General features: G+C 40.5%; 1 protein-coding gene and 1 pseudogene across 2 annotated transcripts in view; one reads left to right on the top strand and one right to left on the bottom strand.

The window, feature by feature from the left end:
* Positions 1-10606, top strand: part of spock2 (SPARC (osteonectin), cwcv and kazal like domains proteoglycan 2) — a 36256-nt gene extending 25650 nt beyond the window's left edge. For both annotated transcript variants that reach the window (XM_088350729.1, XM_088350730.1), the window contains exons 7-10: positions 1712-1930; positions 3345-3407; positions 6403-6534; positions 9293-10606. In XM_088350729.1, coding sequence (XP_088206855.1) covers positions 1712-1930; positions 3345-3407; positions 6403-6534; positions 9293-9438 — 560 coding nt within the window. In that variant the 3' untranslated portion in view covers positions 9439-10606. The remainder of the gene's footprint in view (positions 1-1711; positions 1931-3344; positions 3408-6402; positions 6535-9292) is intronic.
* On the bottom strand, positions 185-304 carry LOC148353538 (U2 spliceosomal RNA; annotated as a pseudogene).
* Positions 10607-17840: the final 7234 nt, after the last annotated feature.

Here is a 17840-nt window from a genome sequence, read left to right on the forward strand (position 1 = left end):
ATTTTAAACCATGTTGTTCATGGGGGGGGGGGTTTTAAGGGTTATTGATCTATCTTCGTTATTCATTATCCATTATCCGTTATCGGTCAGTTCATTATACGCTACAAAGCCTAGGAGCCGGGACACTTACTCTCAGCCAAAAGGCTAAGCTAAGGTCCTAGCCCTATAGCCTTGTTGCGATCATTGCGAATGCACCGTTCCCGGAGGTACTGCAATACCGGGCCGATGCGTGGAGTGGACAGAGCAAGCTCTTATTCCATCTCCGGATTGCAAAAATCAAAGGTCATGGCAAAGGCCAAGCTAAGGACTGACATAGCATCAAAGCCACAAGACCGCTTGCAGTATGGATGATTATTGCTTAGAAAGTCTCGCCATTATGTTCCTTGACTATTCATGCAGATGTAATATCAAACTGTATCATGGTGTAAAAAAAATTTTGCAAGCTGTGATCAGGAAGATTATGTAACCGAGAAATGTTTGAATGTACTGAATATTTACCTGATGTTGATCCTTGAATGTCAATCACTTCTTGGAGGACAAAGAAGGTCTGCTGGCCTTGTAGGTCAAGGGAAAATATACTAGTTGAATTAGACTGATCTTGCTGAGCAATGGCTTGTGCGTAATTATTGTTTGAGATATAAACTTAAACATCTGTGGCTTATCCCAGCATCTCGAGAACTCCCATTTAAGAAAACTGATGGAAAATGCCAAACTTCTCAGCAATTGAGCTACCCCTAAATTTTATTTTATTTAGACCAAACTGCACAGAAATTGTTCTTTTGTGTAATGGAAAACAATTAAGGGGTAAGACAGTGACTTTTTGCAACTTTGAAAATAAGCTCCACCCTAATGTACAAGCTGAGACGCTGATCGCCAAGCACTGCAAACCTTTCACGGAAGGTGAATTTATTAAAGGCCGTTCAAAGGATTTTTGGCTGAATAGTCCGCCCTCACACATTTTCATTTACCATTACTGCCTGCTTTTTGGAGGAAAACAACACAGTTCCAATAACGTCGAGTATAAAACCCACTTGAAAATTTGTGTGCGCGCTATATACTACTTTACTTATACTGCGGTAATGTAATGACGTCCTTCTAGAGGAGAAATGAGTTGATTTTATGACCAGTATTATTTATAAAATACATATCAGGAGCAAAATGGGTGGTTAGATGGTATTTTTTTCTACGTACTCATGAAGGTTCTACCATTTCTCCCACATATATACCTCCGGATTTTACAGCAGGAGAGATTACCTTTCATATGAACTACAGTTCTCTTTCCGTATCATTGGAGTCATTATCAGGTCGCTGGAGTTTCCTTTAATCCTTGCGGAACAATGACAAGCAAAAGCATTTTGGTCTGTTACCGCAGTAACCACCAATGACAAAAACAACAGGACAACTTCTCATGTCCATGAAGCAATCTGGCACTATTCCTCAGAGTATGGTTAGTGTAGGGATTTTATTTTATGCAACACAGCCCTCATTAGCGTTTTCTTTCAGTGCAGTAGTAAATCTTTGCTGATCTTTGTAATCCCTATCTGGCAGTTCAGCACAAATTAACCCAGAAGTCTTGAATTGACCTAAATTAGGGTTGTTGTTGTTTTTTTTAACTCAAATGGTAAGTGTATTTAGCGCTAACAGAATACAATGTTTAAGAAACAGAGTAAGAAGGCATATTTTCTCTAAAATGGTGACTGTGTATATTTAGTTCTGGACAGGAGCCTGGTGGCTAGCTGTAAGGACTCAGTAGGTTGGATGTTCTCAAAGCTGGACACCAACAGCGACCTGTACTTGGATCAAGCCGAGCTGGCTGCTATCAACCTGGACAAGTATGAGATCTGCATCCGCCCCTTCTTCAACTCTTGCGACTTCTACAAGGATGGCAAAGTGTCTACAGCTGAGTGGTGCCTGTGCTTCTGGAGAGAGAGTGAGTCATAACATCCATCCATCCAACAATTATCTTCCGCTAATCCCGCATCTGGTCATGGGGCAGCAGCCTCGGGAGGGAAGCGCAGATCCCTAAACCTACCCACTTCTTCTAGCTCATTAGAAAGGATCCCAAGGCGTTCCCAGGGCAGCCTAGAGACCTAGTATTTCTAGCATGTCCTGGGTTATTTCAGGGCCTCCTGTATGTGAGACATGCCCCAAACACTTCCTGAGGAAGGCGTCCAGATGCATTAGCCACATGAGCTGGCTCCTCTCAACGAGGAGAAGCAGCTATTCTACACTGTGCGCCACCCAGGGAAGGCAAGCTTCTCACCTTAAATCTAAAGGAACTCCTTTCAGCCGATTGTATCCGGGATCTTGTTGTTTTGGTCATCATGCACAGTTTGTGACCATTGGTGGGGGTTGGAACGTAGATCATCAACCGGTAAATTTATAGCTTTGACTTTGCTCACTACAACGGACCAGCACAGGCTCCGTTGAGTCAGAACATGTTCACTCGCTAACCACCTGCCACTTTCATCATGTTTTTTAATATCAGGACAAACTCATGAAAAGGGAAAAAAGAGGCTGCTCAATTCTTACCGATATAGTTTCCTCGTGTCTGTCGTCATTTATTTCCTATTGATTAAGGGTGGGCAATAGTGGGAGTTTTGGTATAAATCCGAACCAAGTAAGTAAATAGTGGTATCAATCAATACCGATCCAATACCGTTACTTTTCGCCTGGAAATGTCAGGATCGTTTAAAAACGGAATTTAGGTAAAAGTCCACAAAGTGCTGCACTTCCTGTTCGGCTGTCTGATTTTTAGCTACTGGTAACGGTTGGCGCATTGATTCAGCTCTCGCTTCAGGTAGGGAAAGGTGCTAAAAGTGTTCTTGTCAGTCAAACACTGTGGCATATACTTAAAGCGTGGGCGCTGGTGAGAGAGAGAGAAGCGTTGCGCTATCTACATAGAGAAGGTGAAATTGGCGAAGTATTAAGGTATTGATCCCAGCACACGAGTATCGATCCGATCCAAGTACTTGCTTAGTATTGATAATATAGAAATTTGGTATGATCCGCCCACCCCTACTGTCAATATCTCGCCCTTCTGTTTCTCAGAGGAGGGAACCGGCTCCCACCAGGCAAGGAAACCATTGCTACTAAATGCAGATCATTTCAATAGTTGAAAGCCTTTTTCTTTCTCAGCGCTATGATTTACTCAGTCAGCAGAGCAGAATCTAAGTCTCAAACATCACAAAATGCAACAAAACATAAAAGGTGAGGACAAAGACAAGCGGTTGGAAAATGAATGAATGCATTGTGTCAATTTACAGCAAGGTTTTCTTCATGTTAATATGCAAGGAACGCAAGTCAAAATATTCCATTGACTTTTACAATTCTCACCCACTCAGAGCCTCCCTGCCTTGCTGAGCTGGAGAGGATTCAAGTCTTGGATGGTGGCGAAAGAAAGTTGGGTAGGTGTTCTCGGAGGGATTCCGTGAATAATTTATGGATAGGGAATTGTCTCCAAATACTTAAACAGGAGGCGGGGATTTATGATCTTTAGAACTTCTTTGGGCAGGGGTCGGGAACCTATGGCTTGCGAGCCATATATGGATCTTCATACATAGTACCCTTGCCCGGAGACAAAACAAAACATGCACAATTATATGGCATTGTTACATACGAGCAAAATATAGCACATGCGAAGTCCTGTCAGTCTGAATTCAACGAAGGTTCGGTCCAGTACAGACGCTGCCCTACTTACGAACGAGATTTGGACAATTGTTCGTAAGTTGAATTTGTTCGTAAGTTGCTTTAAGGCTATATTTTGTATGAAATGTATGTTTATGGTATATATAGGTAGGTTTAAGGCTTGTATAAGTAACCTGTATTGTTCTGTACTAAAAAATTAACATTTCATAAAATAATATGCTCTATAAAGAGAAATAAAGTTGAGTTCAACTTACTTTTGGAAGATGCACTTTAAGAGTTAGGCGACTTCCTCTCTGTGGTAAAAAAGTGGTGGAAAAAAAGTGATCCAACCATTTTCTCAACAGCATCATGCTTCCATATTGCACATTCATTTCAAATTAAATGTCTCGCCTCTTCTTTACACCTACCATATTGAATGGATGCACGAGATATTAAACAATAAATATGTCAAAGTTCTTAGCGTGCTGGAGATACAGTATAAAATTTTTACACACAAACTAGAAGGAGGAGGAGGATTTCTTCTCCGGGGTAGATGCTGGGTGACCTCTCACAGCCTTACACACCGGTAGCGGCGGAAAGAAGCACTACAGTACTGTCCACCAACAGACCCAATTTATGTTCTACATCCCTAAAGAATCCTTTATATGCTAGCTCATTAAACTATCTATGTTCACTGTTGAGAACCTTTCAAGATGAAAACCCACAGAGTAAACTGTAAACACCCAAAAACTATCAAAGCACTCAGACAAGTTTGATTGGGTTAGCGGTAGAAATGGACGGAGCTATACACACATTGCGCGCACTGCTTCTTCCCCTTGCCCAATGCCGTCTACACCGAAGTTAAATACATTGGTATGCATGTTTGCTGTATTTTGTGACATTTTTACAAATACAAATTTTCTCGCACCTTGCTTTGAAACCATTTTCTATGACAAAAATGATGGTCAAAATGAGCCTCAACACTTAAGTAACTGTGGGAGGGAGACACATTTGAAGTGTTTTTTTTTTTATATTGTTGTGGGACACAGGCTCTGGCATTACTATTATTTCATAGATTTTATCAAATCATCAATCATCACACAGTGAAATAAAATGTATTGGAGAACTAGCTTTTGTTGGGGGAGCTGTTTTGGTGGTTTTGTCAAATTTTGTCCTAAAATATATAGTGGGGGTCTTAAAAAGAAAAAATCAAAATTCTGTTGATTTTTTTTCGGCCTTTGAGGTCGGGAATCCCAAAAAATATTTGAGAACAGTGTTATGTTGTTAGCTGAACTTTTTTTGTGGATTCCCAATTTGGCCCAGACCCGAGTTATGGCGGCCCCCAAATAGTCGACTTTGTGACTGTTGCTTTAGATGTTGTGATTCAAACCGTAGACATTGATTTAAACAGCAGTGATGATGCGTTGCACCACTCTTTTTTGTTGTTTCAGTTAAACGATCGAATATCTCAAATTTAAAAAAAACAAAGATTTAATATGGAAAAAAAAATCAGTAACTAATTAATCCGTTGTTGTCGGGACTGAGCTTTTTATATACTGCATAGAACCGCTCATATTACCAGTATTACGTCGGCTATGCACGCACCAAATGTAACTCTGCTCATATCAAAATTGGAATGCTATATACAGTGTTCATTTTACCTGTGAAAAGTAATGGGTCCCGGGGACTCGCGTGCTCAAAAATCTATGGGTCCCAACAGAGATCTATGGGTCCCCAAAATTTAGTGTGCTACATGCCCTTACAAACTGTCGTATTTTCCCTTGCAAAATACAAAAAAATCTTTATTTTTCCAAACATTTTTATTTATGTAGTTTAACATGTTATATCGTACATGTGTTTCCTTATATCATATATATTGTTAATGAACATTTTGTTGCGATACACTGAGTTGCTCTACATGAATGAGGTTTATTATTAAAAAAAAAGTTCAAAAACGAAGTAGCTTGGACGTTCACTGCAGAAGGAAAAAATACATGCAAATATAATTAAGTAGAATAATACACTTTCTTATTCAAATTATTAATTCATTTTCTGCATTAAATTATTGTTGGTAATATACTGATTAAAAGGGATCACCACAAACCTGTCTTTTTTCATTTTCTCCTTTTATACTTCCTTTTTTTCTTAACTTCTTTATACAACATAAACATTCGTAATATGATGCAAGTGAGCCGTTTGAGAGCCGGCTCTCTTTAATGAGTTGAGCCGAAAAAGCCAAGTCTCTAAAAAGAAACTTTCACTACACAACTCGAACTGGAGATCGGCGTGTGGACAAAAACTCGAACCGCGAGACCAAAACAACAATGGCGGATCTGCCTCACGAAAAGTTTGGAGTGCGGTAAATCTTTGTTAAAAAATGATAATGACAATTTAGTGTCAAAAAAGTTGCGTCCCGGGGACGCACGTTGATTTGACACGATGCGTCCCCAGCAAAAATAATGCGTCTAGGACGCAGGGACGCGGGCAAACGAGAACACTGATTATTTAGAAGAAATCTCGCTGAGTTCTATCTCCGATCCATATGTACTCATGAAAAGAGCCATATCTTGCTTGCGAGCCATAGGTTCCTGATCCCTGAGATCTACCATGGAGAGTTAACATATTTGATTCCACGATCGTCTCTAAAGCAAATGGATATTCACAGGTGATGAAACTAGCTGCCGTATACGCATCCTACTGAGAGAAGAGTGCAATGAAGCATGAAGCAATCTTCCTTTTCGGTCACGTGCATTTGCATGTGCGTATATTTGTCAGGTCGCTTCATCCCAAACTGTGACGAAGACGGCTTTTACAGAAAGCTGCAGTGTGACGGGGGAGAGTGCTGGTGTGTGGACCAGTACGGGGGAGAAGTAGCTGGGTCAAGAATTCGTGGAAAACCAGATTGCGGTGAGTTTGAGAATTGTCCCTCCTGCAAATTGCATTTATCCTCCTCCTCCTCCATCCCTTTGGGGTTAACACCCTCTGCATAAAACCTGGCGCTAACCTCGTTGGGAATTTGGCTTTGAACCTTTGGCTGCATTACACCAATGGCACAGTGGCCCCACACACACACCTTAGGTCGTTTTCAACTCAATTTAAATTTTTACGTCACATGTTTTTGGAATATGTGGACATTTAAAATAGCGACTACCACAGAGTCACATAGCAAGACATGTATTTACTAGGCACATATTTACTACTGCGTCGCAAAAAAAATTTAACGAGGGCTGCCTTGCGTAAATTGTGGGCCCTTTATTTCTAGATGGAAGCACGAGGTTAACCACACTGTAGAGAATAGTGCCAAATTTGCAACACAGACATGAAAAGTTGTCTTTTTGCATTGTCATTGGTCTTTGCCGTGTTAACGAACAAAGATTGCATTATCTTGTCACCATCCGTTAAGTGATTAAAGTAAACTCCAGCAACTTGATAATAACAGCAATCATATGGAAAGAAAACTTGAAAAATTTTGATTGATAACTTTCACTGCTTTTCAACTCAGATGTACAAATTGAGGACTTGATTTGAGTGTGACATTTTTTACATATTGTGAGTACACAGTAAAAATTTGATCAAGTCAACCTACCGTTATGTATTAAATGAATAATGTTGACAAAAACAAACAAACAATTATTTCTCCTTGAAAACGGCATCATAAATGTTTTCAGACATTACTGCCGTGTTTTGTATTTGGAGCGCATGGCTTGTGGAAAAGGCAGCTCGCTGTTTTCTTCTGTCCTCCACCAGTTGAGGAATTTGGAGACCGAGCGTCAAAATTATTCTTGCTTTTTATCGATAAAATTCAGATTTAATTTATTGGTCATATTGCTCCGTTTTAAGTTGTGGCCATCACTAGATTTTGAGTGCCTGTTATTCTGCACTTTGTGAAGATTTGCAACAGCAGCATGAATAAGAATACTGAACAATAGTGATATGCTTCTCAGTTCAAATTCCTGAAGCGTGTGCCAAGTGTTTTAGATGAGTAGTTCATGAACCGACAGTCGGGGTGTGTGTTGATGACGTAGGCTGTGACGTTTGTAGCCCTGTTAAGTGGGTGTACCACGTGACTGACACAGGAAATGAATCACTAAATTTGAGTGTCGTTCGAAATAAAAGCGGCAAAGTAATGCTGTGGATTCCCCTTATCTTCGCCTAAGTTCAAAAACTACAGAAAAAACTTCTGTAATTGAATGAGTTAAATAAAAAAAAAATTCACTTGTTGCAAAAAACACAAACATAAACATATTTTTTGTATTCAAAGAATGATTTACACTGTATTATTTTATTGCATGTACCAAGCATATTATGCATTATTTTGTCCACATGATCACGTGAACAAGGAAATGATTTCTCTTGAAGCCCCTGTGTGTGTGAAGCATTTCCCTGCTGGTCTTTACTGCTTTATGGGGCTCGTTTTGCCATCACTACTAAACAGTGTTGTGAATAACGCCGTTACGTAACAGTGTTATTTTTTCAGTAATGAGATAATCTAACTACTTTTTCCTCCGTTACAACGCCGTGTACCATTACTGATGGTCAAAAGTGGTGCCATACTTATATCAGACAAATCAGCATGTTTTCTCATGTTAGGCTATGTCAGAGTGCGCAGTCTTTTGTGCATAAGGAAGATAAGCAGGGCATCCTCAGTCAGCCTTTTGGCATAATTATTCACGACCAACACACGAACGTAAACATGGCTCCTATTCAACCTAACACAGCTGCCATCTACAATAACACAAAACAATGCGGTGAACGTGTGATGACGTCACACATTGGCGAACTTCCTACCAAAAATCGCAAGTAAGAGCTATTTTAAATTCACAATACTTAGGCACAAGGCACAAGGTAACCACATGAGACCACCTTTGTAGCCCTGAAAATATATGATGGGTCATTGAGATTTTCTAGGAAATATAATTTCTAACAAGCATGATGTTTAGTGGTTGACTGAGTCTCTTTTAGCCTCTAATAATGACAACATAGTAATAACATAGTAAAAAAATAGTAATAACATGTCATTTTCAAAATGCATAATAAACTGTCCTCTGTGCTAACTACTAACCAAATTAGCTCTCTAATTAAAAAAGGTTGGAGACCACTGTTCTAGAACATTGCGCTTGTCCATATTTCTCCTGCTTGTCAAACCACATCATTTCAGTGAACAATAAGCAACTTTAAGCCTGTTCTACTGTTGCAGGGTGTAAACAGACATGCACTTTATATTGTTGAACGGTACTTATGTTGTGTGAATATATTTGAAGTACAGTAGGCTTATGTCTACCTGAGCAGTTGTCACAGGTTGTGAGTGTTTGATTTTATTTGTTAAACTAACTCTATATTGTTTACTGCTGATTGTTATTTTTTTATATTGTTTACTTTTTTTATTTTTGTTGCACTTCAAACATAACATGAATATTTTGCTGGTGAGGCGCAATACATATTACAAGATTCTACAATGCAACTCCCTGTGTTTTCTTCTCTATTCAACTGCCTCGAATACTGTTTAGAAAATTTCCAATTCTATGAAAGACAACAACTTAGTTTTAAAGTAAGGGAAAAAATTACTTTCCCGGTAACTAATTACTTTTACTATGGAGTAATTCAGTTACTTTTTTAAAGTGCCCAACACTGCTACTGAATAACCCAAATTTTTCCTTTCCCGTAGACGAAGCCACATATTCAGGAGACTTTGGCAGTGGCGTGGGCTGGGAGGACGAAGAAGAAAAAGGCGGCGATAAAACTGCCAAGGAGACCGAAGAAGAAGAAGAGGGTGAGCCGGAAGAGGCGGACGATGAGGGTTACATCTGGTAAATGCTTGAGTATTTGTACTCATGGCCTCATTTTACAAAAGCATTTCTCTATTCCAAACACAAATGGAGAAAGGTTCAGAAGTGGATATTTACAGGCAACATGTCACTAGCAGTAATCGTGGGATGTGCAGTCAAAAAGCTTATCGCTCATATTCATGACTCAATGTTCTACTTTCTGGTTTCTCGAGTTCAACTCCTTTATTTCCAGGAGATTCTTAGCTGATTACCTCTAGCTCAAAATTGGTCGACCATCTCTTAATGTTTTTGTTAGGTTAGAAACATTTAGTCTTGTTTTTTTTTAAGTGGAAACTATACTGAGGACATTGACTTCACCATCCACATTTCATGCGCTTGAACTTCTAATATTAGTGTTTAGGGCTGCAACAACGAATCGATAAAATCGATTATTAAAAGCGATGCCGCTTATTTCCTCATCAATGTATTGTCGATTTATGAGCAAACTAAGCACGTTAATTCAATGCATTACGTTATAAAGTTATTGGGTTGAGGTAACACTTCGGTCCGGCAGAGAGCGCCATAAGACCGTTTTTATAAAAGTGTCATACATTTTCTTTAAATCCTTTTTTGAACATTGCATCATTCTAAACAAAATTGGCATGAATCACTATAAAGTTAAACATTTTCAAGGGAACAGAAGTACTGAGACATAATCAGAAACTAAAATAAAAATAATAATGATGACATGTTTATTATTTGCACATAAGGATTGTTGCAAGTGTATTGCATACATTTGTATGTAGTTTTTGTTTATTGTTAAGTTATTTGACAAACACTTGGATTTTATTCATTCGTTTATATTGCAGAATATTCTGTTGTTTTGTGCACTTTTTTCACATGTCCAAAACTTTAATATTTGAACAGAGGTGGAAATTGGAAATGGGGTTTTAAATAAGTTTGATTCATCGAAATAATAGTTAGTTGCAGCCCTATTAGTGTTGTCTTATTCCTAACACGTCAACCCGAAGCATGTAAATAACATTGATTCACATTGTGTACCAGAACTGAGGTCGCCAAGCACTCCACAAAGGGCTCCTCTTTGCCTAGGCGACAATTGTATATCATCTTGTCGTGTGGTTCAGATTTTGTGTTTATTAAAAAATGAAGGAAATGATTAAGCATTCAATAAACATGTGTTGGGTAGCCGCAAATGGTCTCCGTACAGTTGTCTTTGTCTGTTGTTTCTTTGTGTACACTTTAGAAATTTTAATCTAAACGAGAGAATGTTGTGTACATACACATACAGTATACACACAAAATATACAATTGTGTAACAAGTAAATATCGCCTCGGGTTTCCAGGTCGCTCCAATTTGGCCACCAGAGGACGTTAGAGACCCCACAAAATCAGATGATTATCAATTTTGTTTGTTTTATTGGGGGTGCCTTGACATGAAACCTAGCTAAAGACACCCACAGAGGTCTGAAGTACTGTTTAAATCCTCCCAAAATTAGTTGTGCCGTTTTTGGCGACTATAAGTCTCTCTCCTCTCTCTCTCTCTCTCTCTGTCTCTCTCTCTTTCTGTCTCTCTCTCTCTGTCTCTCTCTCTCTGTCTCTCTCTGTCTCACACACGCGCGCACACACACACACACACGCCTTTACAAAGTTTAGATAGATGTAAATAAGAAATGCATTAATAATCGTAAAATCTAACAAGGCTAACTTGGGTTTTTCTTGCATGAAATTTGATGGAATATGTTACTAAAAGAAAGAAATTAATTTAAAAATTACGAGTACAGAAAAATGATGCCAGCTATTTGAATGTGACTTTGTTTTCAGTACACAAAAATACTGCATGAAAAATAAATATTATTACAAGGGAGGGATACTGAAATGGACACTGGTGATGAGAGGCATTTAGTAGTCTGATAACATTTAAATTTTAAGTATTATCACTATTCAAGTGGCATTTAATAGTCTGATAACATTTAAATTTTAAGTATTATTATCACTATTCAAGTCAAAGGGTGTCAAACAGGGGGCCCGCAGGCCGGATCAGGACCGCTAGGGGATTAAATCCGGCCCGCGAGACAACACTAAGGGAAGTCCAAGAGAAAAACAAGTTACAGGTTGAAATATGTCCACTAGATGTTGCCATAGCCAGGTGCCTCTCACAAACGCTGTACTTGTATTTCTTTCTCTCTTTCTCTTTTACTCTCTCTCGCTTTTTCTCTTCCTTTGTTCCTCTTTCTCTTTCTGTCTCTTTACCTTCTTTTGCCCTCTCTTCCCCTTTTCCTTTTTTCTCTCGCTTTCCCCTTTTCTTTCTTTCCTTCTTTTCTCTCCTCCCTATTTCTCTTTGGATTTCTTTCTCTTCCCCCTTCTCACGATTTCTCTTTTATCTCTTTTGTTTCTCCCCATCTCTCTCTTTCTCCCTTTCTTTCTTTGTCCCACCCTCTTTCTCTCCCTCTATTTCTCTTTTTTTTTTTTACTCTCTTTCTTTCTCGCTAATCTACTAGTCCAGCCCCTGAGAGAATGTTGGTTCTATCATGTGGCCCCCGAGGTAAAATGAGTATGACACCCCTGCCCTATGTGGTGCCTATGGCAGGGCTCCACTGTGAATAAGTGTGTGGCAGATTAGGCAATTGAGCATGTGTGTTTATTTGGGCGTTAACAGGGACCAGAGTTGGGGTTTGGACAAAGTGGTCATATAGTTTTTTTTCAAACACACAGACCACAAACTAAACCAACATACAAATACTTTCGAAAAGTATTTACCAGTTGAACATCTTTGTAATATTCATTGTGCATTGGAAATCAAACGGAGCACAATAAATCCTTGAAAAGAATAAGATCGACATTGGCTGAATTATGATAAACCTCGATTAATATAAGGCTGAAGACCTCCACTGTACGGACAGCAACTACAAGTATTTTATTTTACTGTTTTATTTATTTACATTATACTTATGTTTTACCATTTTTATCCGGCAGGCGATATTAAAAGACCTGTTGGGCCACACGTGGCCCGCGGGCCATAGTTTTTCTATCTCTGTTTTAGAAATACACATTCTAATCTGGGTGGATAGCATGCAGCCCCATGGTGCGGATGTCCAGGGTTCAACTCCAACTATGGCAGCTTCCAGGTGCAGTTTGCATGTTCTCCACGGGCCAGTGTGCGTTTCCTCCCACATTTCAAAAACCTACAGGTCAGGTTAATCGTCCAGTTCAAATTTCTGAAGGTGTGAATGAGCGAGTGAGTTGTCTGTAATTGTGTGCTCTGAGACTGGCTGCTAACCAGTTCAGGGTGTCCCCTGCCCACTGCCCTGTCGAGCACCCCCGTGATCCTACTGAAGATGGGCCGCACACGAAATAGATGGATGGACATTCTAAACATTACAAAAAGCAATCACTTGCAAAACTGTTTCTGCATAAATGCCTTTTTGTTTTAATCCCTCTCACAAAATAGCATTTTTAAAAGTCTTAAACACTTAATACAGAAAAAGTCAAGGTGGTGCATTAGGCCAGTGCTCCGATTATTTTCTATTACCACCATCCCAAACTGCCCACACACAAGAAAAAAAATCAAGCCTTTAGGCACATTTCCGATGACAAAAAACCTCAAGCCTCCGAACAACATGATTGGGTTGTAATGTATTTAAGTGACAGCTTAATTGATTTGGCTTCTTGCTGTCTGCTGCCAACAATTTAAACATAGCAAGCACGCCGGTCTCTGATTGTCTGCCTCCGTGGTCGCAGTGAATTGCTTCGTATACTTTGTCAAACTTACTTGTCTTAGCTTTTGGGAGGAGCCTTTTGCTCGATTCTTTAACCTTATGTTTTTTTCCTATTAAGTGTATAATATTTACACTTTCAGGCCTTGTATAGAATATTCAAATCCTGCATTATCAAAAATTTGACACATGGCTTATCCATGACAGGAGCTTCATTATATGTTGTGCTGGGAGCGGGCAATCCCCTCAAGAACATGTCTGATGGTCTGTTACCTAATGGGATCATAATGTGCAACCTGTCAAAAAATTATAACTTGGGCGCCTTAATATACAAACATGTTTCCAGCTCAGGCAAAAAGGAACAATTGGCAAAAATCAAACATACTGAGCAAACAACTTTGCAAGCATATTGAGTAGCCACTGTGAAACTGCAAACAATGTTAGAACAATTGTTTCATATGATTGTGCTTGTTAATCCCTTTGAAGAAAAATCCAGGCCATAGAGAAGCAACTATATAGGATTTTTTTGGTTTGAACAATTTTATTGACACTAACAGAAAATAAACAATGTGAGGTTTGAACATTTTTTCTCGACAATTTTAACAGCAATTAAGCATATTCACAATTTCCTTATATCTGACAATATGACGTTTTAACATTTTTGTCTGACATTTTTACCAGCAATTAAACACACAATTTAATTATATCATATCCCAACAATATGAGTTTTGAACAATTTTTATCGACACTTTTAACAGCAATTAACCATTAATTAAACAAACAAAATTTTTGTAAAGGGCAATACTATTGTGCAAGGGCATAGCTCTGTCTTCTCAAGTGGGATTCCATCCTACCCTCCCAAGCAGCATCCTCCAGTCCTCTGCCCGGGATGCTCAGATGGGTCCTCACCCTTCTTACTTCTACCTTCCACAACCACCTGAATAACCAGGCCGTTGCTGCCGGGACCCCCGGTTCCCTCCTCCGGGTGGGTGCAGACGATTGTATGGTATCTGCAGCCATTCGGAGCACAGCCACGGGGGGGATCTGCCTGCACCTCCTTACCACCAGGTTTCTGGAGGTCCTTATGACGTCTTTGATGGCGGCGAGAGTGAGCCAGTCCTTGACAAAGTCGTTCTGTGACCTTTTTCGACCGACTCACCCTGTAAAGCACGTACTGTGCGTCAGGTACCTCCCCTGCTGGCAGGTCCGGGAATTTTCCTAGGTGGCCGGCCATTTCCCACAGATCCTCGGCAGCGCTGCACTCACAAAAAAGGTGCCTCACCGACTCCTGGGCGCCATAGCCAGGTCGAGGGCATGTCGAAACCGCTGACATTCCTTGGTGGTGCATTATGGCTCTGACTGAGAGAACCTCATGAGCCACCATCCATGACAGGTCCCGTAGTCTGTTTGGGAGGGCAGGATGATTCACGTTGCTCCAAACCGTTGTAGGCTCGCCAAATGCAAGCCCCCGCACAGGACTCACTGTTGCTCGCTCCTGCACAATAGCAATAAGGGCCCTGTGGTTTTGTAAAGTGTGACATTCTGGTGTTTCTAAATAAAATTTCTTTAAAAAGTCCCGAATAAAGAAATGTGTTGGTGGCAAGTTAAAGGACACTGGTATCAAATGATTGTTTGGTACAAGCTTTAGCTTCCGCAAGTACGAGCCCATCCAGAACCGGGTCATCGCTTGACTTTTCGGGTTGTTGGGTGGGCCCATAGCGTTTTGGAAGTGGAGGGAGACATATTTGCTCCCCAGGAAGAGCTGGAGGTCAGGCACTCCTTTCCCCCCTTTTTCCTTTTTCTTTTTCATTGTATCTCTTTTTATCCTTTCCCACTTTAAGCCCCAGATAAAGTGAAAGATGGGTCAGGCCAATTGTAAAAGCAGGTTTCTTTTGGGCATAAAAACTAAACTGATTTATAAAAACAGTGGGAGGATGATCGATTTGATGATTAGGACCTTCCCCTCTATTGTCCAAAAACCAAGTCTTTGCTTAACTTTCCTCGTCACATCGTCCCAGTTGGTCTCGCCTCCTCCATTCGCATTGAATTTTATCCCTAGAATTTTCTGGTCTGTCTTTAACACCGTCAGTGAGAGTCCTGCCTTTTCTGTCTATGTCCACGGTCCATAAAACTTCACTTGTGACTTTTCTCTATTGAGCCTTGACCCAGACGCCCCCCCCCAAACAGGTCAGCCAAGTCAAGGGCTCTTCTAACAGATAAGAGGTCAGTACATAAAATATTAAAATCATCCATGTACAGAACACACTTACTAATTTGTCCCCCACTTCCTGGGATATTGATCCCTTCGACAAATCTATCTTTTCTTAAAATTTGTGCCAAAGGTTCTATGCACAGAACATAGACAAGGGGAGATAAAGGCAACCCTGACGTACACCGCATTTGAGGTTAAAATCGTTCCCTATATAGGAAAGTCTTGCAAAAATTGCGCGTCCGTCTCTCACCACAGTACTCCCCTTTATGATGAGTTGAGGGTTGTTACGGTTTTCAGTTGAGCCACTCCATAATGAAGGATATGGCCAAATCTCTTCCCACTGTTTATAATTTTTTTAAAAAGGGGATGCAGCATTCTTGTAGTAAAAACACATCCGTTCTGATGTTTTTTAAAAATGATAAAACGCTGTGAGCTTTAACCTTTGATCTCACACTTCTCACATTGATAGTAGAGAAGGTAATGTTCATAAGTTTTGTTAAAGTATACAAACTACTTAGACGAAATCGGGGGATCCAAGTCCATTCTCTGGTGGTCATTGAGAGTGTCACCTGTGTCAGATTCCTGATTGGGGCACAAATCACCACTTAAGAGTGGTGCCTCATTTGGAGACCCACCGGGGAAAACTCTGGAATCCTCTGACTCTCTGTCTGTGGTTCCAGGTCTTCCCCTTTTTTCTGGGTTAGGGGGTGGGCCAGAGGACCTACCGGAGGGTCTCTTACTTCCCTGCCCACAAGGGATCAGATTTTTTTCTTCCCCGACTTCCTCCCGCTCAACTTCATACAGTTCCCATGTGGGCGTTTTTATCGGCAATCGGCTTTCCTCTAAATCTCTTATCTTTGTTTCCGGTGTTTTCACCACCCCCAATTTTGTCCTATTTTACCCCACTTTCCAGTGGCCGTATGGGTTTTAGGAGAGTCATTCGCCTTTTCGATTTGTTTGTCTTCTTCAAATTCCAATAGTGGAGTAAAAAACAATTTTTATTTTTTTTATATTTTTTATAGCAGTATGTACAGCATACGGCTGGGCATTGTCTTTAAGCTGTATTCTCACTGGCTCTGTTTTCAATGTCCCATAGTCTGCGTGTTGCTGAATGTTCAAACTGATTTAGTCTATTCTCCTCACAAGATTCATTTTCACTGACATTGAGCGACTTAAGAGATTATTAGTGATCCCCTCTACTACATAAGCTGTTAGTGGGTATGATTTTCCTTTGTAGGTTACTGTGGCCTGGAACCTTCCTAGACAATTTAGCTCTCCACCTGGGCCGTCCAGTGGAATGTCTGGTGGCTCCAACACACTTTCTGGAGTGTATGCGTTGTACGTCGCCTCGCTGACTACATTCACATCTGCCCCTGTGTCGATTTTGAACGTTATTGGCTTTTTATTTAGCCGGAGCTCAACTGACCACTGTTCTTTTACATATTTCACATGTGACACAGCACCCAGGAAGTATGCTGACTGCTCGGGTTGTCCTGACTGTTCTGCCCGCTCACTAATCTCATTCACTTGCTTTTTATTCCTGCACATTCTAGCCCAGTGCCCGGCTTTGTGACAGATATGGCAGGTAGATTTCTTAGCAGGGCAGTTTTCATCTTTGTTATGCTGTGTTTTTCCACATTTAAGACATTTTCTCACATTTCCCCATTTTCTGTCTTTCTCCCCACCTTGTGGTTTAGACTTTGGGTATCTGTAGCTCTGCCTTGTAACTTCATGCACTGTCCCTACTGCTTCTCCTTGCATGTTGACGTGCGCAGTAATCTCTTCCGCCTGTCGAACTACTTGCACAGTCTGAGTCAATGTCAGGCCTTCCATCAACTGAAGCTTACGCGACACTTCCTTGTCCAATATTCCAATAACTATCCGGTCTCGGATGTTTTCCTCACGGCTCGTGCCGAAATCACAATGTTCTGATAGTTCATATAAAGCCCTTATGAAGCTTTCTGCCCGCTCCCCAGGCTTCTGGAAACGCTGATGAAAACACGCGCGTTCGTGGATGATATTCCTCCGCGGAACGAAGTAATCATCAAACTTTTTCAGCACAACGTCATAATTATCCTCTTCACCGTCATTAGCAAAAACAAAAGACTTGAACACATTCTCCGCCTCGCTTCCCATTGCGTATATCAAGCAGCTTACTTGAACTTGTCCATCGTCTTTGTTTAGTTTCGTAGCGATTCTGTAGCGCTCGAAACGCTGCCTCCAGTCCGGCCATTCTGACGGTTTCTCGAAAGCAAAGTTCGATGGAGGATTAAACTTGGCCATTATGACTTGTCTCCTTATCTGGATCCTTTCAGACTTCTGACACCATGTAAAAGATGGACGGAGTCCTCTTTAAACCCAACATGAACTTGTTTATTTACAGAACACGATATAGCGTCTTTGCTAGTTTACAAACATGTCTCCAGATACCACGCGGTCTCCCTGTGTGTACCGTAATAACGCGTCTGCCGCGCAGGCACAATCAATTACCGTACATGACAC

The sequence above is a fragment of the Urocampus carinirostris genome, chromosome 13, assembly GCF_059441175.1.
Source record: "Urocampus carinirostris isolate Australia breed hairy pipefish chromosome 13, RoL_Ucar_1.0, whole genome shotgun sequence".
NCBI classification, from domain to species: Eukaryota; Metazoa; Chordata; class Actinopteri; order Syngnathiformes; family Syngnathidae; genus Urocampus; species Urocampus carinirostris.